This window comes from Simochromis diagramma, unplaced genomic scaffold, assembly GCF_900408965.1.
Source record: "Simochromis diagramma unplaced genomic scaffold, fSimDia1.1 OVJJ01000205.1, whole genome shotgun sequence".
Classification (NCBI taxonomy): Eukaryota; Metazoa; Chordata; class Actinopteri; order Cichliformes; family Cichlidae; genus Simochromis; species Simochromis diagramma.
Genome location: NW_024386782.1, coordinates 18,077,008 through 18,102,056, shown reverse-complemented (window position 1 = coordinate 18,102,056; position 25,049 = coordinate 18,077,008). Strand labels below are relative to the sequence as shown.

General features: G+C 41.5%; 2 protein-coding genes across 8 annotated transcripts; both read left to right on the top strand.

Moving 5' to 3' along the window:
* Positions 1-1,689: 1,689 nt before the first annotated feature.
* Positions 1,690-5,375, top strand: erich2 (glutamate-rich 2). Of its 5 annotated transcripts, none has more exons than XM_040022474.1 (8): positions 1,690-1,821; positions 2,687-2,763; positions 2,867-2,970; positions 3,090-3,147; positions 3,251-3,322; positions 3,404-3,535; positions 4,504-4,581; positions 4,658-4,812. In XM_040022474.1, exons 2-8 carry the CDS (start codon positions 2,718-2,720, stop codon positions 4,777-4,779), a joined length of 612 nt encoding a protein of 203 aa, XP_039878408.1. In that variant the 5' UTR covers positions 1,690-1,821; positions 2,687-2,717; the 3' UTR covers positions 4,780-4,812. The 5 variants fall into 5 exon arrangements, with proteins under 5 accessions (XP_039878408.1, XP_039878407.1, XP_039878405.1 ...); XM_040022473.1 differs by having other exon boundaries at positions 2,840-2,970; positions 4,504-4,572; XM_040022471.1 differs by having other exon boundaries at positions 2,840-2,970.
* A 226-nt stretch (positions 5,376-5,601) lies between these two features.
* LOC120727880 (glutamate decarboxylase 1-like) lies at positions 5,602-21,410 on the top strand. 3 transcript variants are annotated; one of them, XM_040022468.1, is made up of 17 exons: positions 5,602-5,840; positions 6,862-6,980; positions 8,854-8,910; positions 10,392-10,529; positions 11,407-11,649; positions 12,672-12,762; positions 16,536-16,648; positions 16,794-16,909; positions 17,254-17,333; positions 17,424-17,478; positions 17,588-17,704; positions 17,786-17,850; positions 17,942-18,020; positions 18,723-18,872; positions 19,033-19,140; positions 19,299-19,388; positions 19,516-21,410. In XM_040022468.1, exons 2-17 carry the CDS (start codon positions 6,905-6,907, stop codon positions 19,687-19,689), a joined length of 1,752 nt encoding a protein of 583 aa, XP_039878402.1. In that variant the 5' UTR covers positions 5,602-5,840; positions 6,862-6,904; the 3' UTR covers positions 19,690-21,410. The 3 variants fall into 3 exon arrangements, with proteins under 3 accessions (XP_039878402.1, XP_039878403.1, XP_039878401.1); XM_040022469.1 differs by lacking the exon at positions 8,854-8,910; XM_040022467.1 differs by lacking the exons at positions 5,602-5,840; positions 6,862-6,980 and adding an exon at positions 7,024-7,158.
* Positions 21,411-25,049: the final 3,639 nt, after the last annotated feature.

Below are 25,049 nucleotides of genomic sequence, written 5' to 3'. Positions count from 1 at the left end.
GCAGAGGAGACCTCAATCTATTAAACACGCACACACACAATACCTTGTTGCATCTTCACATTTTCTCACACACTCCCCGACACACACATTCATGACAGAGGGCAGCTCTTTCGATGTGTGCACAGTTAATGTGGCGGTTACAGCTACTTATTGAATGAAATATGGCTGACATGGAGGGTGGACTGAGGCAGTCTCTCAAGGGCTGTGAGAGAACCCTTCAAACCCTTGAATATATGAGCTCAGAAACTGTAAACATGCAAATGCATTCTTAGTCTCTGCTTTATTTTACACGTTTGCAAAATTGTAAAGTTGAGGGTATAATAGCAGAAAATCTTTATAGGAATATAGCATGCAAGCATTGGATGAACCAGTATAAAACATTAAACTGAATTAATGACTCCATACACTGAAATTAAGCAAATTCTCTGATATGCAAAACAACTATTACAATAGTCATAAGTTGGCTCGGTCTTCATACTCTGGGCTCCCTTAAAAATAATGGGATGCACCAGATTGTCCACTGTGGATGTGAGCTGAGTACTGGGGTCGACACATAAGGGTGTGTAATCACCTGTTCAGAGTATCAAGTGTTTCATTTTTTTATCCTGTTGAATTTGTAGAACTTCATTTACTGCGTAAATCTTTTTATTAATGTAAGGGAAAAGACAGAAGGGTAACAACAACGTGTAACAACTAAAAAATGAGGCACTCGGGAATGTAACTATTTGTGTGTGCAGTCTGTGAGCTAAGAATGTTTACATGAAATGATTTGTTAGTGTTACAAACCCATATTTAAAAATTATATTCACTGAGAAAAAAGAGACACTAAGTAATTTTGTAATATTATTATTATTGTTCAACTTATTTATTTTCATACTGCATCTCCCCCAAAAGCAGTCTCACAAGACAGCAGTCACCATGAAACACCTATGGGCACTCATCCATCCATCCATTCGCTTCCGCTTTTCCTTTTCAGGGTCGCGGGGGGCACTGGAGCCTATCCCAGCTGTATTAGGGCGAGAGGCAGGGTACACCCTGGACAGGTCGCCAGTCTGTCGCAGGGCCAACACACAGGGACAGACAACCATTCACACTCACATTCACACCTAGTGGTAAATTGGATTATCCAATTAATCTAACCCCACAAGCTGCATGTCTTTGGATGGTGGGAGGAAGCCAGAGTACCCGGAGAGAACCCACGCAAACACGGGGAGAACATGCAAACTCCACACAGAAAGACCCCGGCCTGATGGTGGAATTGAACTCAGGACCTTCTTGCTGTGCGGCAGCAGTGCTAACCACCGTGATGGGCACTCATTTCTGCTTTAAAAAACAAAAAAACAAAACAACTTTATATCTAAATTCCCAGGACCATTGCTTCCATAAGATAAGATAAGATAAGATAAGATAAGATAAGATAAGATAAGGAATAAAATACTATATACATTAGAATAAAGTACTATACAAAATAGAATAAATAACATGCATCTAAATGTTAGAGAATTTTTAATAGATCTTTGCTGGAGTGCCATTCATTCATTCATTCATTCATTCCATAGATTTCAAATCATCATTAACTGCTTGGCATGTCTCTGATATAATGTCCAAATTTCCGGCAACAATGAAGGCCACAGCGAGTGGGCGTTACGCCGTTGCTTAGTAACGGCTGTTTACCTCCTTCTCCGACAGCTAAAGTAACAACCGTCAACTTCCACTGCAAGAAACTGTCAGAAATTCACAGAACAGGACCGCAGACTTAAAGCAGATAAACATCTTGTGCAATAGCAGGTGTCCGTGACGGTCTGCTTCTACTAGCTACAGGTTTGCTGTTTCTGTGAATTGCAGGCCTGTTGTTCACAGGCTGCTCATTCTATGCAGTTGTTGGGCAGGACACTCGTTGCTCTAAGTGGGTCACACATTTTTCAAGTTTGTCTTTTCACTGCCCTACACATCCTATTAAGAAGATGTATAATAATTATAATTAGTATTTTTGTTGTGTCTTCACCTGGATGTTGCTTTCTGCTAAAGCAACTTGCAAACCGGATGGTGAAAAGATTTTAATGACAACGTTAGCTTCACGTGTTCCTCTGCTTGTCATCAGTATTTCATTTTTTGATTTTGTGAGATGACAAAAACGGTAGTTCCTGAGTAATCACATTAAAACGCTCATCTGGTAGTTATTATAAGAAGACCATAAGCAGCAAGACTCCCAAAGGCTGCTATATATGTCCTGTTTTGGGCAACAAAAAACAAACATTATTATTCATTTATGTAGAGTTGTACAGGATAAGAGGTGTTTCTGCTCTCAGTTAGAGTACACATGAAATAAGTAATTAGACTGCAACTATGGGACGTGGTGAAGGGAATTTACACCCGGTGAAGATGACAAGAAATGAATTCTTTCATTGCTGTTGCTTTCAAAGTCTGTCCTACAGTACGCGAACAAGTACCAACAAAGACCCCCTGAGCATCTATATGTAAATGTTGCCCTTTATTCTGGACAGCATTTGGTTTTTATTTAGACTTGTCCTCTGCATTCATATTGTTTTATAATGTTGAGCTGCTCTTTGAGTTTGTGTGTGGCCCACCTCTAGAGCCACACAGTATCGAAATTCTTCCAGCCAGTGATCAGACCAATGAGATACGCCTCTGATACATTTCTGACACAGATCACCTGTGATTTTAGGATTGGCTGAGCACCTGTGGAGCAGCTGGAAATGAAAGGCACTGAGATGTTAAAGTCCTCAGGCTCGAAAGGAACAGGTGGGTACAGGATTAAATGCAAAGCACGAAGGCAAAAGAAATAACATTAAAAAGTGATTATGGTGATGATTGTCAGGGGGACCAACAAATGCTCACGCACCAGCTGAACCTCTCCTCGTGTATAAAGCTAAAGAGGACAAAGAACAGACTGAGAACGTGAATGTGAAGTGTGAAGACCTTAAGGCTCCAGTGGGGCTTTTAATGAAGGTATAGCAATGCAACTGGTCCAGCTTGTCCACACTTCATGCTCTGTCCACAGAGTGCTTTTTTCTTTGCATGTCTGAAATGTTTTTGCTTAACTTTAAAGTGAAAATGTTAACTTTCAGTTCCTCAGAGCTCTGAAGGACAAATACTTCCAGCTGGCTGTTAAACTCTGTCACATGAGTACGTATCCTGCGCCTGTCTGCTATACATCTATCTGTCGGTCAATGAATAAGTCAGCGAACCATCAAGTTAGTCAATGCTGCCTCTTCTCTCCTCGCTCCAGTTCTCATCTACGAGCCAGACAATCCTGAGGCCTCAGAGTTCCTCCCATTGATCCAGAAGAAGCTGCTGCAAGGTGACAGTTGTCTTTGTACAAACACTTTAGGCTGCATGTTACAGACTAAACATCGAAGGTGTTGTTTGATTTTTCCATCAGAGCGACACGCAGAGAAAAGCAACGAGGAAGAAAGTGATGAGGATGATGATGACATTGATTCTGGAAGTGATGAGGACCCCTCTCATAGCTCATCTTGCTCCTCTTCATCAGCCTCAGATGATGATGATCATGGTGATGATTATGAAAAGGAAAACCATGTTTACAAACACAAGCCATGCCCTCCTGTTCATATTTACCCTTAAAGCTGTACGACCTGTCTAGCAGGGACTATGTTACATATATTGTGTTTATTTTAAGGCACACTGCTGCTGCCCACAGTTGCAGTCTTTTCAGTGTAGACACAGTGACAGTTACATATTCTCTCATATTTTCACCTGGAATTAAAGGAGCTCATGTGGACTGAGCGGATGCATTCATTTCCTGAAAATGTGAACTGATAAATCGCTGATAGATCAGCCGTGAAAATATACGGACAAACCACACACACGCTTCCTGATAAATCCGATAAACGTTTGCGCGTTGACCTGCAGAAGAGACTGTAAATGAATCCACTCGATCAGAGTCATATCCATTTTGAGAATCATTATGTGATTAAATGTAAAATACCTTAACCTGTTTGAACTGATGCTAAAAATGCACTGGAAAATACAACCCTGCAGTTTTATGACCAGACATGCTAAAACTGAACACTAGGAACACACAGCACATACAGTTAGCAGCTAACTGCTCAACACAAAGAAGCAGCTGAGGAGTTCTGGCCTATAGATCTGATGATGTAAATGCTGCATTCGTGTTCCTCATTCTTGTTATAATAACAGATATTTAAAAGTCAAAAATCTTCTAAGCGGTTATGTTTGATCATCACTTAAAGTGTCATCAGCAGTCTCCAACTATTGGTCTCCTAGCAGCAATCTGGACACTCTGCAGCCAACTTGGTAACCCCTTTGATGCTGACTCTAGCAGTTATGTTAAAACATTATCTAAACTGACTTTAATTTAAATTGTCACCGGGACATACAAAAACATGTTTATGTATCATCATTCAGATTGCATGAAATTCAACAAAAAAAACACTTTCCCCTGGAAGTTTGCACGTCTGCCACCATGTTTGCTGAATCCTCCCATGGCTTTGATTTCAGGATTCTTTAAACATCAGCTCTCTCTCTGTGAAGATGATAAGCGATGCTGCATGACAGGGAAAAGATGTGGTATAAGGAGTATGTAAATTTCACAAATTTGTGCATAAAACAAGAGAGACCAAAATCATGATTTCTTACTTGTTTTGTTTTTCAGTTTTCACTGTGGATGAGAGCTGTAACGTGACCCAAACAAAAGAACTGATTCTGGAGTCCATCTGGTCCACTCTCCAGTCTTTTGTTATGGTGGCAATTAAATTAGCACAAATAAAATGTTAGCCTATGTAAACTCATAAGCAGTGAAGACCTTTTATGTGCCCTGTTTTAGTGCAGATGTAAATCCCAGCAGCTAAGCCTCCTTGTTGAATGCCATCAGTCTGAGTTTATCTTTATGCATCTCCACATGTCACTTGTGAGTGTAGAAAGATATGATTGGCTCCTGATAAAGGCTGAATAAATTGCAGCGGCTGAATGAACATAATGGCTGGTCCCTGCCTGTGCACTGGATCCAGAGGCAGGCGTGAGGATGACAGAAAGGACACTAAGCCAGCGCCCGCCATGCTTTGAAGTCTCGGCGTTATTGTCCGTGGCGAGGTTAAAGCAGTGAGTAGGTCAGAAATTATGATGTAGGCAATGTTTTCATCTCATGAAGGTGAATATTACAGACAGTGCTTGCATGGATGGATGGCTCCTGGATGGCTTGTCCTGCTCGCTTTATAATACGTGTGTCCATTCTGGAATAAATGACCTAACAGCTTCCACAGGTCCCCAAAACCCAATCAATCAACAGATATGAGGAGATGGACCGGATGTCCTGAATATGTATCTGTTGGTATTTAAAAGCCCAGCTGTGCAGTTTCATTCCAAGGTCAATTTCTATGTAACCAAATTTACATTCAAGTCTCCACCCTCATCCCTGTGACACCCACCCACACCTGGAGACACAAGAGCTCGCCCACACACACATATACGCACACAGGGGCGGGTAAACGTCATCGGTATTTTTCCTTTTGCTTGTTTGGTTCCTTAAAGTGGATTGTAGCTGTCAGTAGCACTCAGGGAAGCTTCATTAGCCGTCAGGGTGGGAGGCAAGGCTGTGACTCATGCCTGCGTGAAGAGACCAATGGGCAGCCGGATCCTCAGATATAAATAACGAATAAAAATATTCTTGAGTGAGAAAGGGTCACTTGCGCGCCGCCGGATGGGATTTTATCAGTGCGCTCTGTTGATATTCCGCCATCGCCACCACTGGACTGTTTCTTGTCGCGCCTTCGGGTGGCAGTTGTAACATTTAAGTTGTACTTTGTCTGGACTCGACAACCTGTGCGCCCCGTGAGCCGGTAAGATCCCTTCTTTTCTTCTCCAGCTGCACCCTTCGTGTCTGTTTCTTCAGAGACAGAGGTTGGGGGGAAGATGCTTAAACCACTCCACTTTTCAGCCGCTGATATCGTGCGATCAGCTTTGGAGGACAAAATATCAGAGCATAAATTAAACAATAATAATAATAATAATAATAGAATTCTCACATAAATCATTCCCAGACGGGAGACAAAACGAATTTATTAGTTGTTCAGCCTCTCTCTCTCTCTCTCTCCCTCTCTCGCTGCCTCTCTGTCTCGTGATGACATTGTAGTAAGGGTGGTGTTCAAAGCATATCTTAATTGAAATGTCGATTACTGAGTCAACACGTGAATGGGGAACGATTATTTATGTGGACACTGTCACCTCATTTTATCAATATTTGCTGCCTGTGAAGTATCATTTTAATGCATTCGTTTTATTCTGATTTTCTGATCATCTCGGTGATTTTATACGATGTGAAACGCGGGCCTTACCTGTTCTTTCTTTAATATTTTGGTTTTGGTCGTTTAAAATGTCATCTGTTATATAACAAAACATTTTTTCTTTTTAAATTAAACGATGATTTGGTTTTAACGATCCACAAGAACTTACTGCAAGAACGAGCCATGTTTCTTTTGCTAGTTCCCAACTTAAAAACAAAAAACAAATCTGTAAATCTGTGGCCCATCTGTAAACCTGTGTCATGCAGCAGCGCTGGGTTAGTTAACAGCTGACTGAAAGCAACACAATCCGAAGAGTGTCTCTAAATAAAACCTATACCCATGCAGCCATTTTATCCCCCAAAGTATTGCGATGTGCGTCTTGGTTGCGCGTTGTGCGCAACTCACTCCAAATTGCGCGGCTTCAGCCGTTTAAAGGGAGAATGAAGCGCTCCTGGTGACGCACGGAGCAAAATTCGTGCGTTTTCTGATCAAAATCTCGGCCTGCCGTTTAAACTGCACGCAGTTATCGGAAATCCGACACGCAGTCTCTCCTAACACTGAGTCGTTTTGTTTGCAGCTGAATAATTCCCGCACCCGGAAACCAAAGTAACACAGGACTGATGGCTACGTCTGAGCCGAGAGCCGCCGGCGGGGAACAAGACCCCAACTCAGCTAATTTAAGACCTCCGACCACAAGTAGGTCCCCACACTCCTCTCCCTGTTAACAACACTTTGGCTTCGGCTCCCCGAGGCTAAATTGTGTTTATGGTTTTCAGTCTTCAGAGCGCTCGGGCTGTGGTGAAAGCCACTCGGTGCCTTGCTCAAAGACACTTCTGCAGCGCGATCTATCGCCAGCACAGCGGTTTAAACCCAGGTTCACCCTCCACGCGCCACTGTCTGCTTCTCTCTCTCCCTCTCTGTCTCTCTCCCCTCCTTCCCTGTCTGATAAAGGAGAGTGTAGCCCGGGCCATTTGCTGTGTGGGCTCCGTCGTTAATCATTCCGGTTAAAAACAGAGCCATCACAGCTGCCTGTCGCTGTCTGGCGGACCAGCGGTGCGCGCCGAGCGGCGGACCTGGCAGAAATAATGCGCCATTAAAGCGCTGGCATTTCTAACGATCTCGGAGCGTTTTTCCTGAACGTGTTCTATTCAAAATATGAGTTTCAACCCAAAATAAAAACATGAAGATTTGATCCTGTGCACCTTTCGTCTTTATAAAGCAAAAAAAAAAAATGATATAAGAATTGTCTGTAATAATTCTCATAGTTTAGGCATGCTTTTTATTCGCTTCCTTTTTTAAAAAAGAAAAAGAAAAATCTAAACCTGTCCATTAACCTGTGGGTTAATTAATCACGTCGAGCCTTTGTCGCATACACAAAATTGACTCCATTAGAGCACACTTGAGCAGCCATCTGCAGTCCAAAGCAGGGAAATAATTGCAGTTTTTGTTTTGTTTTTTCAGAAAAACGTTACAGGGATAGCCTGCAGCTCCTTTTGTCCGGTGTGCAAATACATGCTTTATTTTCCCTTCCTCGTTACCGGATACAAAATTTCGAAATCTTTTATTTGTGGCCCTTGAGTGCCAATAAACATATAAAAAAATATTCAGACTTTTTCTTTCATGGAAATTCAAACCAAGAAAATGTCCTTTTAAACTAGGATGTTTGTTTTGTCTGTTTGCTCGCGTACTGCTGCTGCTGGATGTTGCCATTATCTCTCTCTGCCACGCTCCATCTCACGCCTGGCGGCTTTGCGTGCGCGCGCGTCTGTGTGTGTGTCCGTGTATGTGTGTTTTTATGCCTCGGCCTCCGCACCTAGGGCTGTTTTTTGTCGGAATGAGATTGCTTCAGTAAATTTAAATGCTTGTTTTTTTGTTTTCGCAAGTTCTACATCAGGTACATTCGCCTCGTCGCTTCTCACTTTTTGCGCCGAGCGCTCTGCATCTTGTTCCCTGAGGCTTTCTTCTCCATCTCAGCTCACGAGTGTCCACGCTCCGGTTTGTGTGTGCATGTGTGTGGCACTAAGTGTATATGCATGGGCGTGTGTGTACGTCGACGCACTACGCTCCAAGTTTGTGCTTCAAGCGCCTACTGTATACTTCCAGACCAGAGACATTACCAGCTCGCTCCACTCACATACTGCGATCCACTCAATTAATTTCTGCCCTCCTCCGTGAGCTCATTTCACGGGTGTTAATTCCAGTCCGCCCTTTGGCTGGGTGTGTGAGCCGGCGTGGATTTGCCGTGCGGGTCACTGTCGGTCCCTATTGATTGAACTCAAATCGGAAGTGTTAGCAGATTCATCCCACCCCCCCCACCCCCCCTTGTGATCAGAGGGGGTGTAAGGAGGCTAAATCAGAGTTCAACAAAGCAAAACAGTCCGTGCAATTCTTTACAGAAAATATGAATATACCCAAACACCCCACAGTCGCACACCTGGCCAAGAGTCGCTCCTTCACGCTTCCATTTATTTATTTTTTGTTCCATGTGCACGCTGTGCTCCATCACCCGCCTCACCACATTTGCTCGCGGTCTCCACGCTCAGAAACTCAAACGTTCATTTTGTTTTAGCCAACGAATACGCGTGGATGCACGGATGCACAAGGAAACTGGGGATGAAGATTTGCGGTAAGTTTTGTTTCGCCACGAAAAAAAATGGTTTAATCTTGTAGATGTTATTTAAGAAAATGAAATAAAGAAATACATTTTTTAAAGATTTTTTGACATACCATGGCTCTCGATATTGAATTCCGTTGTGACTGCTTTCCTTCCTTTTTTTTTCCTTCTGACCGGCTCACATTGTCTTTTGCGATTTATTATGATCTTACACATTTCGAGGCCCTCAGAAATATAGGCCACATTACAGGTTGATAGAGCGGGGCCGTCCTCCACACTGTCAGTGTGCGTTTCCATCTTCCAAAGGTCACTGGACATTAGCCTGTAGGTCTGCTGAGGAGAGCCCCGGATCAGGCCCCCCGCCCCTCCTTGCACCCTCCCCTGTCTTTCCCATTTCAGCACCAATAGAAAAATCTCCGGGGCAAGCCTGGAAACAGAAAGCAGAACGTGCCTTAAAATAACTCGTAACGATTTGCTTTTCCTATCACATCCGATTATTTCTTGAGTCACTTTTCTCAGGCTTACTGTCAGTGTCTCTAATAGCCCCCCTTTTTTTCTTTTTTTCTTTTTTGTTACAGTGGAGGGGGTGGATGTGACGTTTATTTTCTCCATCACTTAAAGGAATCTGCTTCTTTCAGAGGCTCACACGATGGAAAGTGTGGATGTTTATTTATTTGCAGTCACGCAAGTTGAATTCAGTGTCACGTAAAGCTCTACCCATTCAAAAGACGCATTATTGACCGCTTTACTGCAGCACAAGTCTGAGAAAGTCTGACATTGTTTTGTTTGTTTTTGGTTTTTTAGTAAGTGATCATCGGATTTTCATTAGTTAAATGACGTTTTAACCCCGTGCAGTGGCCACTAATTATTCATACGCTTTATTAATGAGCAATGAACATTTTCACTGAAAATATATTTTTAATTTAAGCGACAAAGAGCGTGTGGCTTCCCCGTGTTTTTGACGCGCAATTAGGCCCACGCATTATTCTGCACATATATGCGAAAAGCTTATAAAATCTGACGGTGGCCCTGTAGAGACACGCTGCTTCAGGGCACTTTGCATCCTTCATTAACCCCTCTTCGGAGGGTGCATATTTATTGGCTGTGTGTGGCAGCCTGTCCTGAGCACCGAGGCAATCAGTCTGCGCCTATAGGGGAGGGGCAAGCTGGCTGGGCGCTTCCTGACGGGGTGAGGCTGTGATGTCACGGGGTAAGGCGGGCACCCACGGGTGCTTCCTTTTCCTACTTAGCTTATATAAATTTGGCCTCCAACAGAGAAGCTTTTCAGATTGAAGTATTCCGGCTGTTTATGGGCTGATTAAAACATTTCACAAAAATCTCAATTTTCTTTCTTGCTTTTTTTAAAAATTTATTTTCTGTTATATTTTAATTTCGCCGTTTTTCTTTTTCTTTTCTCTTTGTTTTTTATTTTTTTATGAGTGGGATGGAGATGTTTGGTGATAACTCCTTCTCTTCGCCGTGCAACACCTTAGGGTTCCTGCAGAAGAACAACAGCCTGGAGGAGAAGGGGAGGCTCGCGGGCCAGAAGAACTTGCTCTCGTGCGATAACAGCGACAGGGACGCGCGCTTCCGCCGTACCGAGACCGACTTCTCCAACCTGTTCGCGAGAGGTGAGGAAACCACACTTCCGCTATCCCAGATCTTCCTTAAAAACACCAACATTATTATTGTTATTATTATAACTCGGGCGTTTTAAACATCGTGACATAAAACAGAGAAGAGCGTCTTCACCTGTCTGTCTGCCATCTCCGCGTTTGTCCTCTTTTTGCTCGATAATGACAGTGAGCTACAGGAAAATTAATTATTAGGCCAATATCAACAGAACGAACGAGAGGCCAAACTGTGGTTGGGTTATTCATGTATGTATTGTGATGTAAACCGTGCTTTCGGAGGCTAAACTCGAGACTTTATAAAAGCCTTGCAGAACTAAAATACTTGGATATTCCGGTGGCAGAAATGTGACTTACAAAGTGAGGGGGGAAAGCTGATTTTAACACCTTAATTTAGCGCAAGCGTGATTTTGTGCTATTTTCATGTCCGCATCAGTTTTTTTTTAAAGTAAATTAAGACAACGCGACGGAATAAATAGATTACAAAGCACTATTTTTTTTCTTAGATTAAATATAAAATACTTTCCTTTCAAAGAACAGAATTTATTTTGATGTCATCTTAAACATAAGTGTTTGCCTACTCTTTCCTGTTAAAATGTTTGCTGAGAAATGTCTTTTGTGTGTTTTGATGGCTATTTCACAACTTAAAGCCTGCTAGCCAAAACCTAAGACCAATTATGGAGCCGTCTTTATTCGATCTAGCACAGAAATGTAGCCCGAGAAACTGCGGGGAAAATGGAGAGAATTTTAGAATTTTACTCAAAAACAAAGTGCATTAGCTTTACAGAAGATAAACTAATCGATTGACGTGCTCAGATATTAGCTCCCACAATCACAAATGGCTTCATTTCCCCTACTTTTCCCACGCCTCTTTTAGACCTACTGCCGGCTAAAAATGGAGAAGAGCCCACCATGCAGTTTTTGCTGGAGGTGGTTGACATCCTTACCAACTATGTCAAGAAGACTTTCGACCGGTCTACAAAGGTTTTGGATTTCCACCACCCTCACCAGCTCCTGGAGGGGATCGAGGGCTTCAACCTGGAGCTGTCAGACCAGCCCGAGTCCCTGGAGCAGATCCTGGTGGACTGCAGAGACACGCTCAAATATGGCGTCCGCACAGGTAAGGGCTTTGGGACGACCTTCATCGTGGAGGAAACATTAACCTACCTCAACAGGGAAAGATTTGTATTTTTTTTTTTTTTTTTTTTGTATATGTGCTTGGGTAACTCACATGGAGGTGTGTGTTATTTTTGATGGCAGAGGAGATTGGTATGTGTGATGTGGGCGAAGATGCAATTAACTTTTAATTTTTTGCATTGAAAGCAAACAGCAGTGAGAGATGTAGTCCTGCACCTTATTACTGCCACACACATTATAGTAATAAAGCAGGACATTACATCTCTGTTAATATCCACACATGTTCAGTGTGTGGATTTTGAATGTGACACAAACTATTAGAGAATGGGCCATTTCTCGCAGAGTACACAGCCTATTTAGATGACTGCCATATGTATTGTACCCCTGGTAATTCACTTCACATCCTCCCTTTCTTCCACCCCCCGACTTATTAAAGCATGTGTCGCCTGAGGGGATCCTAACACGGGCTGATTCAAGCTGTTAAAAACGACAACGCTCAAACTGTCCCCCGGGTTTTATATATCAGGCAGTCACTGACTGTGTCTACAACTCAGTAGCACTTTTTTCTCTCCCTCTCTTTCTTCTCAAAACATTTTGTGGCTGTTTTTTTAGTTTGTGGGCTGGAGGAGCTGTCGGCGGTGCTGAAACCACACACCTTTCATTTCTTTTGTCACACCTGTTATTTCATTTTTATTGTTAATTCTTTTTATTACTCTGTTTATTATGTGAGGCAGGCACCTCCATAACCACAGTGTACATGTATCCATGACTGCATACAGGCTCCAGGTCTACACACAGTCACTGTGTGTATATGTGTGTGTGTGTGTGTGAGAGTCTAAATGCTTGTCATACAGCTGTTATGGCCCACTGAGCAGCGCTTTGTCAGATCCCTTTGCTATTATGGTTGGCCATGGAAATACAAAATGAAACCTGAATGATGACTGAATTTAAACCCATTATTGAACTTTTTAATATTTATTTTGTATTATTTTTTTCTCCCTTTAGGTCACCCACGCTTCTTTAACCAGTTATCTTCTGGCCTAGACATTATTGGTCTGGCTGGAGAGTGGCTCACCTCCACCGCCAACACCAACATGTAAGTCACACAGTACACTCTCTGTACCGAGTGCCTGACACAGTTTATGTATAGAAGGGAAACACCTATACAATTCACAGGGGGACAACTGATATTTCCTGTTTGTAGGCCAGTGGAAATAGCCTCTAGTCATCATCATATATTAGCATTGCGGAAGTGCTTATGATAGTGCTTATGATGTACCCCTGGGCTCACTCCACCACTGGTCAAAGGAGGCCGATTATATAAAGTGTTTGTGTTTTTTCCCCCTGTATTGACAGATGGTAGTCTGGCACAGTGCTATACTGTGTGTATATCACACACCACCAAGCCCCAGGGGGTGGTTAGATTGCATATTGATCTCAGGTCACAGTTACATGTTCACCCAGCTTGAGTGGAGAAGGCCTGAACCCCACATCAGTTGCACACGCTCTCAGCACACACAGATCCTGACGCAGACATGCTGTGAACGAAAAGCCACAACTCTGTGACAAGATTACTGGAGTGAGGTGACAAATTATAGCAAAACACAAGCACACTCACAGAGGTTCATACAGACATCCACAGTCAGTTCATCCACATTTTTTACTGAGCAATAATCAGCCTAATATTTATAGCAATGTCACTTTCATGTGATTTTCTTAAATTTTGATATGTATCAATAGCAACGTTTAAAATATTAATAATTTCACCTTCCAAAAATATTCGTAGTGAAATGATTCAACTTTTTACATATGAAATATCAGAAGTGTGTGGAAAAAAAACCCCAGTTATCCACAACAAAAGCAGTCATTATCAAATAACCTGTTTAGTCTGTCCAGCAGTCAGTAGTCAAAGGCTAATAAATTCTATTGTTACATAACACAAAGAAAAGCTGCAAAATGCCACAATGGAGGCTGGAAATGGGAAATGTTACAGAATACAATAAGAGGCAATCAGCTAATCAACTTATTCTGCAGCTGTTTTATTAGTGAGAGACACAAATCAGTTAAGGTCTGTCAAAAACAGCTGAGCTTTGGTAGGAGTGCTTTATTTATGTAGGGTTTTTTTTTTAATTTCTTTAGAGGAGATAATAACGAAAGAATGAGGATTGTTTTAAACTAAGGCTCGATCATGTAGTCATTATTAGATCATGAAGAAAATATAAACTGCATGGTTTCTGTATATATTTACAGTTCACCCATTACCCAAACAACCTTTAAACATTACAGCTTCTTACAGACTGGGTTCCTTTAACTAGTCATTAACAGCTTCATATGGCAATCACAATGAAACTATGATATGATAATACAGACGTTTGTATCGTGACTTCAGTCTCAGTTCAGACTTGCCGCATTCATAGATAGGAGAAAACTGAACTGAACTTCCAGTGAAGTGCAAAAATCACACCTGCATAAGTCTGACTTGGTGAAAGGGTTGGCACATAACTGCAGAAAATAACAGGACGAGTGCAGCACAAAAGGTCACCCAGAATAAACAGTAATTACAAGACAATGCACTTTAGACCTAAAAGAATATTGTCCAAACTTGCTTCTGAGGACAGTAAAGCAAAGGCTAGAAGAAAACTGTGACACCTAATTTGTCCAATTTCTATTAAAACATTAGCATAGGAAACTACCTTCTTAGAAAAACTTTCCCATCTCATTTCCTGGTTGGAAGAATGCCCCAAGAGACGGGGCCATTGACTTCCCACACACGCTTGTGCACGCTTTCATAATGACACACGCACACATGCACACACACCAGCTCTGGCTGTCCCAGATACAGCAGCTAGGGTTTCCAGTCCATTGACTACAGGCTCATTGTGAGCTGGTGTTAGCAGATAGGCCAGCTGGGCCCCACACTGAAACACAATGTCCTCCGGCTGCACAGAAAACCCTGTTACATTGTGGAAACTGGCTGCCGCAGCTCCCCACGGAGTGCTCATTCCGGCTCTATTGTCCCCGTGGGTACAGACGGACTCAGTGGTCCTTTGAGGGGCTGAGAGGAATGTGTGTGGTGGTGGTGGGGGGTCAGAGGGTTAGTCACATACAGACACACGCGCAAACACACACACACACAAACACGTCCATAAACACACTTACACGCACACATTGAGTGCCCTTGATGATGATAATAAGGGCATTTAGGAGCTGTCCCTGGGGACAGGCAGGTGACTGAGGGGTAATTTTCACCCTGAAAAGACCAATGATTGGCTCTGATTGTGATAATGATCACCATTATTGCCATTACAGCGTGAAATGACTCAGAGAGAAGGAGAATTTTAAAAAGGTTGACTGGGGTTTTTTGTGCCTTTTTTTTGTCCTGTGGCTGGGATGAGTTTTAGGAAGAAAGGAATATGAGACATCCAGGTTATTAAGTCTGCTTTATATAAACCATAATTCCACTATATCAAAGGACACTAAATTGGTGAGATGAGGCCAGTGAGGGACTGAAAAGTGAAATATTATCCTTGGGTGTAGCAGATCATAGTCACAGCCCAGAAGTCATAGAGTAGTCCAGCGCATTTACAAAAGCTAAAAATCATCAGCAGAAATATTTACACAAGAAAAATGCCTCCTTGGTTATCTTTCTTCATCTTTCATATGTTTTTTTTTTCAATTTCTCTTTGTCTCTTTGTTTTTGTTCTCTGTCACTCAGCCTCTGCGTTGTGCGTGCTTCATGATGTTGCTTTGCTGCGTGCTTTTCTGTGCGCACCCTGCATCATCCCCTCATCTTCCTTTGTTGTCCTCTGTCACACTTCTCTTCATTGCATTGTTTCCCTAAATCTCACTCTGCTCGCAGCCTTTATACCTCCCCCTTTCTACCAAACTACAAAAAACAGCCTCAGCCCTTGTGCAGATAGCTATTTGAGGGGAGGGGAAAAAAACAGGGAGGAATCGAAGAAACGTGGAGATAACGCTGCTTCTAATTTGGGTGATGGGTGAAGCTACAGCGATGGAGGTGGAGGAGCGTTGTGTAACTGGCCTCATTAGAAGCGGGGTAAACAGGGATCAGCATTAAGGGTGCGTGTGGGAAGCAGTGAAATGTCACTTAGCAAAGAGAGCAAAAGCTCAGGCCTCCTTTCTGTGACACATTTGACCCACTTTAGCTTCTCCAGGAGTTTTGTTGGTGGCTGTCCATGGAGATAACAGTCGTTTTATCTTTTATTAACTGACAGAGAGGTCAGGCACATATCAAGCTTTAAAAGCATTGGCTCAATTCAAGAGTGTGAAGATTACTTCTTTTTTGTTGTTTTTGAATCTTTTCTCTTTCATCTTTTTAATGAAATAATGAAATTCATAGGCATAGGCTCTCCCTCATTTTTTCTATATTCTGGGGCCAACAGAGGCTGTTATCTCTGTTGGCTGTTATCTCTTTAAAGCACTCCCTCTCCCTGTCCTTCTGTCACACGCACACACACACACAAACACAAACACACAAACTCGAGTTCTCTCAGCCATCACATCAGCCCCATTCAGAGTCGCCGCTGAGATCGGCACCATTGACAGATATCCATCAGAGCTTTGTGTGCTTTAATTAAACCACTGAGTGATTTTAGGAGGCATTTGAATATGAATGTTTGCTGGTTGACTCATATCGGCCACTTTTTAATTAGCCCAGTCAGCACAAGCTCCACTTTTGTGCTCTGCAGATGGAATTATAGAAGGACTAATGAATAATATAGACACACAATGAATATCACTGTGTGTGTTTTGGGGGAGTCTGTGGACTCTCTGCCTTACGAGTGCAAAAGAATGCTCAGTGTCTCTGAATGATGTGCTGCATTCATTACTCGGTGTTATGATTGTCAGGTTCACCTATGAGATCGCCCCAGTGTTTGTGTTGATGGAACAGCTGACTCTGAAGAAAATGAGAGAGATGATTGGTTGGCCAAACGGAGAGGGTGACGGCCTCTTTTCCCCAGGTCGGTCTGTAAATCACACTACCCATGTATAGCCAATATTCATATTACTGTATGACTTTTGGTCCAAATATTCCACGTGGATGTACACTGCACAGACTGTGTGCTGCTGTCCAGGGTACTGATGTGTGTGCGGTGTGCTTAACAGGGGGTGCTATCTCCAACATGTACAGTGTGATGATCGCACGGTACAAGTATTTCCCAGAGGTGAAGACCAAGGGCATGTCTGCTGCTCCCCGCCTTGTCCTTTTCACATCTGAGCATGTAAGTGACCACACACACACACACACACACACACACACACACACACACACACACACACACACACACACACACACACACTGTACATCTCAGGTAATCTAACAATGCAGATAAGCTGCTTCATTGACTGTAGATTAATCAAAGTCAGGGAATAAGCAGTAGGTCTGTTTAAATCAGGGCACTGGCTGTTTCAATTAATTCATTATTTTAGTTTTTTTGTATTTTGAATTTGACAACTTGACAGAGAGCAGGAAAAATGTCAAGTAACAATGAGCTCTCAAAATATCCCCCCTTTTTGAATTCAGAGGTATTTCATTGATAGCTTGGTCTGCTATGTGTCCCCACAGAGCCACTACTCCATAAAGAAGGCTGGAGCTGCGCTGGGGTTCGGCACTGACAACGTGATCCTGCTCAGCACGGATGAGAGGTTTGTAATCGTTGCAGAAATCATCTGATGAATACTGTATGTGCAACATGTAGATCCACAGCGATTCCATGCTGCTCTGCTCGTTTTCAGAGGGAGAGTCATTCCTGCGGATTTGGAAGCCAAAATCCTCGACGCTAAACAGAAGGTCAGGGTCTTTTTTTTTCCCCTTTTATTTTTTTAATATAATTGCATCTCCATGTACTTTTATCTCTAACCACATTTCTTTTCATCTATCCTGGGTACTACATCTGCAGGGTTATGTGCCATTGTTTGTGAATGCAACAGCTGGTTCAACTGTGTATGGAGCATTTGACCCCATCAATGAGATTGCTGACATTTGTGAGAAGTATAACTTGTGGCTCCATGTTGATGTGAGTAGTTTGCAGTAGTGATGATAGCAGGAGCTCCAGTGCGTCATCCACTCCTTTAACAGTACTGTTTTATCTCGTTAGGGTGCGTGGGGTGGTGGACTGCTGATGTCTAGGAAGCATCGCCATAAGCTTAATGGAATTGAGAGGTGAGCACATGGGAACTGATAAGCTGCTGTGTGTTGTTATTTAAAAGAAACCTCAGCGTGCTAACGATAGCACTGACAACATGTTTTGCAGGGCCAACTCTGTCACATGGAACCCACACAAGATGATGGGTGTGCCTCTGCAGTGTTCAGCAATCCTGGTCAGAGAAAAGGTACAGGAACACACACACACACACACACACACACACACACACACACACACACACACACACACACACACACACACACACACACACACACAGTATCTTGTTTCTATTACTTCACCTTAAAAATTTATGATGACAAGTTTTAGGGACTCTTTTAATCCAAACGTTGGAGCAGGTCGCCACTTGTCATTATAAAGTCCACATATATATACATATGTAAAGCTATTGAGCTTTACAGCTATTGATGTTCTTAATTACTTCTGTTTATGTTTGTAAAGGGGTAGTAGTACAGGCAGCACACCAGCAAACATGTTTCATGCTTTTCTTTGAGTTAAAAGAATCGAATCATTTATGAAGACAAGTTATCGATCTGCGGTTAGAACACTGTGTAATAAAAGATAACTTGTACATCAACATGCTGTATATCTGAAAGATAACACAGAGACAGAATAAGACAATATGGAGGCTTTCATTCAGTAAGGTTAGTTTGACACAGACATGTAGCAAAAGCTTAAACATTTCCATTACACTTTGGGGGGGTTTTCTTCATTTTAACCTATGAAAAATACAGTTCTATGAATATCCATATTGCACATTCATACTCATCAGCTTTTCTTGGTACATGTAGTCTGACATGTCTAAATGATGACAGCCTGGGCAGGAGACCTGTGAAAGGAAATGTTAACAGTTTGTGCACTTTGTCTGTAGGGAATCCTAGCAGGCTGCAACTCCATGTGCGCTGGCTACCTCTTCCAACCAGACAAACAATACGACGTTACATATGACACAGGGGACAAGGCCATCCAGTGTGGCCGGCATGTGGACATCTTTAAATTCTGGCTCATGTGGAAAGCCAAGGTGAGCCGGGTGGACAGACGGGTGCATACATGCTGGCTAAAAAAGACAGAAAAGCATCTCCAAGCCAATAAGAACCTTCATGGCTTTGTTAGTGCAATGCTATTTAGTGCTATACTGAGTGTTCTTAACTGTAATTATTGGCTTCTCTTTTCCCCTGCAGGGCACCACTGGGTTTGAGCAGCACATTGACAAGTGTTTGGATCTGTCTCAGTACCTATACAACAAGATCAAGAACAGGGAGGGATATGAGATGGTGTTTGACGGAGTGGTGAGCTTCCCTCTTTTTATTTTTCCTTTACCAATGTCCAGTTTTAATCACCAGGGTTAATTCACTGCTGTTTAACAGAATGTTGTTGTATGTAAATGCAAATAAATAAATAAAAACCCACCGTGATCTGTATCTGACGTGTTCATTTCTGCCTGCAGCCGCAGCACACCAATGTTTGCTTCTGGTACATTCCACCCAGCCTGAGAGGCATGCCAGATGGAGATGAGAGGCGAGAAAAACTCCACAGGGTACAACTATAATCACACTATAAGTTCCACCACGATCAGCTTCAAACAGCCAATAAAAGATGTTCACATTATTAGATTGCTTTCAGGAATACAAGGCTCTGTTTTGTCATCTTTTTCACTCCAACAGGTGGCACCAAAGATCAAGGCCATGATGATGGAGTCAGGGACCACCATGGTGGGCTACCAGCCTCAGGGCAATAAAGTAAACTTCTTCAGAATGGTCGTCTCCAATCCTTCGGTCACCCAGTCTGACATCGACTTCCTCATCGATGAGATCGAGAGGCTCGCCCACGACCTGTAGACCTCACAGCCATCGCTGCTCCAGGGCCTTCCCGGAGTCTGTGATCGATTTTACTGCAAAAGCGAACGGCAGAGTGAAACATTCACAGTGCTGCAGTCCGAGAAATAATAGGACACGTTTTAGGTTCTTTCTTTCCGGTCTGCCTTTGCCTGCAGCACTCTAAATGTTTTCACCGCTGGAAAGAAACGAGCAATGAGAGAGCCTCTGGAGTTTCTTACTAGCTCTGGCCCACATAGGTACTTCTATAGAAAAAAATATATATATAATTACTATCTAAAGTTTCCTTTAAAAGCAAATGTGCTCTAATGTCTGTGTGTGCAATTGAGCCTTGTAATGCGCAAGTGTGTGAAAGAGAGTGTGTGTGTGTGCAGTCTTTTAATGTTTGTCTTTTAATGTCTTGTGTGTGTGCCACAGCAAATGTGTGTGTGAGTGAGTGTGGTAAATTAATGAAAAATAAGGGGGGAAAGAACAGATCGAAGTATTACAAGTATCAAGTTATTCTGCTGTATCATACATGTGCTGCACAATATGGTGGTGCTTTCAGCTGTACATATGTTTGATCTCAGCACTCTGACCTGTTTCCCCTGAACCCGGTGTCCAAAGCCCCGCAGCGGTGTATTTTAGGCTCGCACTGTGTTAAAAATAAGCTAACGTGCTCAGCATAGTTACAGGTTGTGTTAAGTGTCAAGCTGTTACACGACTTCGGACCATCCGACAGAGCTACAGTCTGCAATAGTTTCCCTCGTAGAAGATCCCCATTTAAAGCTATCGTAGGTCTGTGACAACCTTTAAGTTGTAAAACTCTGGCTCGTTGTCCGTTCCCTGCAGTCACATCATGCCCATTTGTGTTTAAACCAATGTTAATATATTCATATTTGGTGATATGGGAATGAGACAAAATATTTATTGCATTTCCGCAGGTGATTGCAGATTCAGGTATTTTATTGTACATGTATCTTTATGCGTATTACGCTGTAACACAGTGAACCGAGTAAAGTTTATTTAAAGTGATATCGTCAGCCAAAGAGAGAATCGGGAACGCAGCAATCCATCGTCCTTCATGTATAACTTCTTATAGACTAGGTGTTTGTAAAACGTTACCTGTTGACCTTTTACTGCGATGCAATCTCTATAAGTGTGTTTCTTTTTGTGATTGTCAGTCTTTTTGACCGAATGTTTTGAGATGATTGACTGGCCTTCTGATGAGATTAAGAATGAAAGCTCTATAATCCTCTGGCCGCAGCGCCGGTCTTTTATTTTAGTGAGAAGCACAAGGATGTGAGAATGTACTCTCTCGTTGAGACTGGGAAGAACGAAGAATTGCGTCTGTCTGAATCCTAATGCATTACTATAATATAGTATATTAATTGTTACACATATTACTTGTATTCTCAGTGTGATGGGAGCTCAATGGAATATCTTGTACAAAGGTACCTGTTAGTGTCTTTGCACATGTTCACCTTACTTTCCTCCATTGTAAATGGATGCGTTTTAGTATAAGAGTTATGTTAACAGAGTATTTATTAGGGACCATATGTGAATGGCACAATTGCATAAATCATATTTAAAGTAATCTGTGTGTGTGTAATGTGACAAGTAACTCTTGTATGTGAAGCTCTCTAAGGGAATGTTTCCCTGGCAAATTTTCAGTAGGCACTTTAACAGAATCATAACATCTTTAACAAGATATTTAATAAAGTCAGTATAAAGAGAACATGAAACTGTGTGGCTTATTGAAAAAGTAAAATAAAGAACACCCTGAAAAATGACATTTCATTTGTGTCCCTACTCCAAAGTATCCCATTCTCCCAACAAACTGCCTTTATCAGCAGCTACACACACACACACACACACACAGAGTATATATTATTGCCTCTCTGCCTAATCATCCTCCAGAAGCTTTGTTTGGCCTCCAGCTGTGTGTCGGATTGGCTGTGAAACCCTTCTCTCCAGCTCCTTCTGGTCTTTATTCTTTTCTTGCTCTTTGCATCACTTTTCCCTCCTCTCTTATACTCATTTTGCTTTAAAAGAAAATCCTTCCACCTTTCTACTTTCTATGCCTTTTATTAAGCTACGATTTAGTCTGATTCAGTCTATTTAAGGCCCCATTTCATGAAGAAACAAATGCAATGCTTCCGGTGTTTCATAACCTCTGAATAGAGCACGTAAAAAAACCAGAGGAGAAACTCCGGAGTGAAGCTGCACTTATTCATAGAGATGTGGTCCCGGCGCCCTCTGGTGGTGACTCTGTGCCGGTGTTGTGCCAAAAAATGCTTGTATGCCAAAAACTGATTTCTGGTATTTGCCAAAAACTGATTGCTCGTATTTAAACTGCTATAAGTAACTTGTTGGGCTATAATATGTGAAATATATGTCAAATGCATCCCTCATGGATGACATAAAGTAATCTTGAGCCACGAACAACATTCGTGTAAAAACATTGAAGCCGCAATCAGTTTTTGGCAGTGACGTTTATATAACCTTTATTTATGCAGTTAAAAAAAAAATCTCATTAACATTAAAAATGTCTTTTGTAAGAGTAAGTTGGCCAAGACAACAGCAGAAATGGCAGCAAATATTACAATAGTTCAGTAAAAAAATATTTTAAGTGGGGATAAAGGACCGGATTGGTTATAATTTAAGTACAATAAAGATACTTGAAAAACAGATAATTTTTTAATTCTATATATAACCCCTTTGTAAACCCTGTTCACCGAAGTCTATTTACCAACATACGTAAAGGTAATACATATAAAAAAATACACAGAAACATTGGAAATCACTTTTTGCCACAACACACAGCACATGATAATGATACCTTATGAAAAGGGCTTCTAATAGTGCTCCTTCTAATTGAAGGAATTTCAATATATACAAATAAAAACATAAGTATGAGAATGCTTAGGCCCTAGAGTTAGACTAACTCATAACCCTACTTATATAGAAGGAAGCTTTTACTAGGTTTTACATTAGCATTTGCATGACTCTGGCTCGTGCCAGTTCAACTGGTTTCACTAAATGTGCTGGTATGTATTACAGGAGAAAGACAGATAGCATCTAACAGGCAAGGCATCAGCATTCTGTTCAAATTAAAGCTTTGAGAGTTTCTCACTGCAAGGTGGCTGTTGTGAATGGAAGTGTCACTTATTAAGTCTCACATCTTTCAGCAGGAAGTATGACACAACAGAGTGAGTGGTTTGAACAGGAAACAGCATTATCTGTTATGATTTAAAAGCAACAGTGTTAAAAGGAGACGCACTGTCTTTCAGGGAGAAACATTATGTCAATATTTTTGACTACTGAGCCACCATAAATTATTAGGTGGCAAGTGCTAAAATAAGCTCAGATGAGCAAGCATCACTGCCACGATCAACTTTAAGCTATAAAAAATACTGACAGTAAAAGATAAAAGCAAGTCAGTTATGTGGATCTCACCACTAGCCTGTAGTAAGGCAATAATGTAAGCTAAAGTCAATAAAGCACTCCTCCTTCCAAAGCAAAAGCACTGCCCTCTGCCCTGTAAAGGCTGGGAAATAAAAAGCTTCATTATACACTGCAATTCAAAGCAGCTCAGAGTAACATTAGAAAAGTAGCTTCAGGGGTAAAGACTGACCTCACGTTTTAGCCCATGTATTCACGTTAATGCAGAAATGCAAAACTACATTAGAAGTAAATTCATGATGTAATTAAAATGTGTTTATAAACAGTTTTGCACGATAACATAAACCAAAAGAAACCACACATGCATGAATATGTAAACCTGCATATAAAGTGAAATAACCAATGAACAAAATAACAACAATATAACATAAAAAGATTATTACAGCACGGTGCATTACCAGTGTATTTATCCACAGAGTGTCACTGCATGTGCAAAGTAAGAATTAAAAGAAGTCTTGATGTAATTTAGAGGAAGCTCCCAGTTTATATGAAATTTACTAGCAGAGCCATTTAGAAAACATCTAGCTCTGTTCTAATTATGACTTTTTTTTTTGAGTGCATGTCAGATTTATTGTGTATGAGACAGAGGAGCCTTGCAATAAGATTACATGTCTTTCTATAAGAGAGAAACAGGGAATAACCTTCTTCACATGGGCGGGGAGCATGAAGCTATTTACAGCTCTACCAAAAATGGCGATTGAGGGTGATGGGAGGAAATATTATGGCCAAGCTTGTGGCATGCATACAGCCTCCTTTGATCTTAAGCGGGCTGAACAAGGAAAAAAAAAAACCTGTCTGCCACTGTAAAGACGTTTAACTACATATTTAGTCATATTTAATATTAAAAAGTGCAATTTCAACACTGCATCTCAGTTTTTCTGCACAATGAAGAAATGCTGTAAATGAAAGAAATCTGTCAGCACAAATCAATAAATGAGTAAAATTACAGAAAAAATTCTGTTAGCTCATTGCCCAGGTGAGTAATTCACATTCATTCACAAAAAACGGAAACAGGAACTTCTCTGTGTTTTAAACATCTTTATTCACCTATTGATTAATTACTTTGGTGCAGTATGAATGGCGGTGGAGGAGGTCTTAATCAGTAACATCCATTGGATTGGATGACTGGCCCCCCTGGGCGCTATGTTTGACACCCATGGTGTACAGAACCATGAGTGGACTGAATGATGGACGTGTGAAGAACATGTGAATGATTAGAGCTGAGGATTGCTTACATTTGTGGGATCTGTGTTTGAAGATATTCTAGTCAAGTTTGCTCTCAAGAAGCAGCAACTGTGTATTAATTCAAATTGTGTAAGTACACATCTTGGGGATATGGAAGATTAGTGACAAAGCCAATATGAACCATAATTAAGAACTTTACAAAGTATTACAAAATATGCCTTGATAGACATAGGAACAAACAGCAAAACTCAGTCTATTTTATTTAAATATTTATTATGTGTGAGCAGGCTATACACAAATACGATGAACTTATTTTAAATAATTCTAAATGAATCAGTGGTGTGAGTTTCTTGGTCGATTGCTTTTTTTCTGTTTTCTGTTTGTTTGTGGGGGGTATAAGATAATGAATTTCGCAGCTTTCACTGAACCAGTTTGCACACAAAGATTTTTACAGGTACATTTTAATGATTTTTGTAGGTTAGGTGTAGTGAACTAGCAGAGCATGAACGCTGCCTGCATTTGATAAGAGACTTGTAACAGAGATAGATTATAGGAAGAAGTTTTAAATGAGGACCGGTTTCTTAACCTAGTCACACAACTTCATACAAAGGCAACTAAGAGTGCTGAATAACTCTAAATGTATGTAATTTGATTAAAATAAAATAAAATAAAATAAAATAGTAAGATTAAAAAGGCAAGATATATGTGACAGTCATTTTGCAGTTTTATCTTTC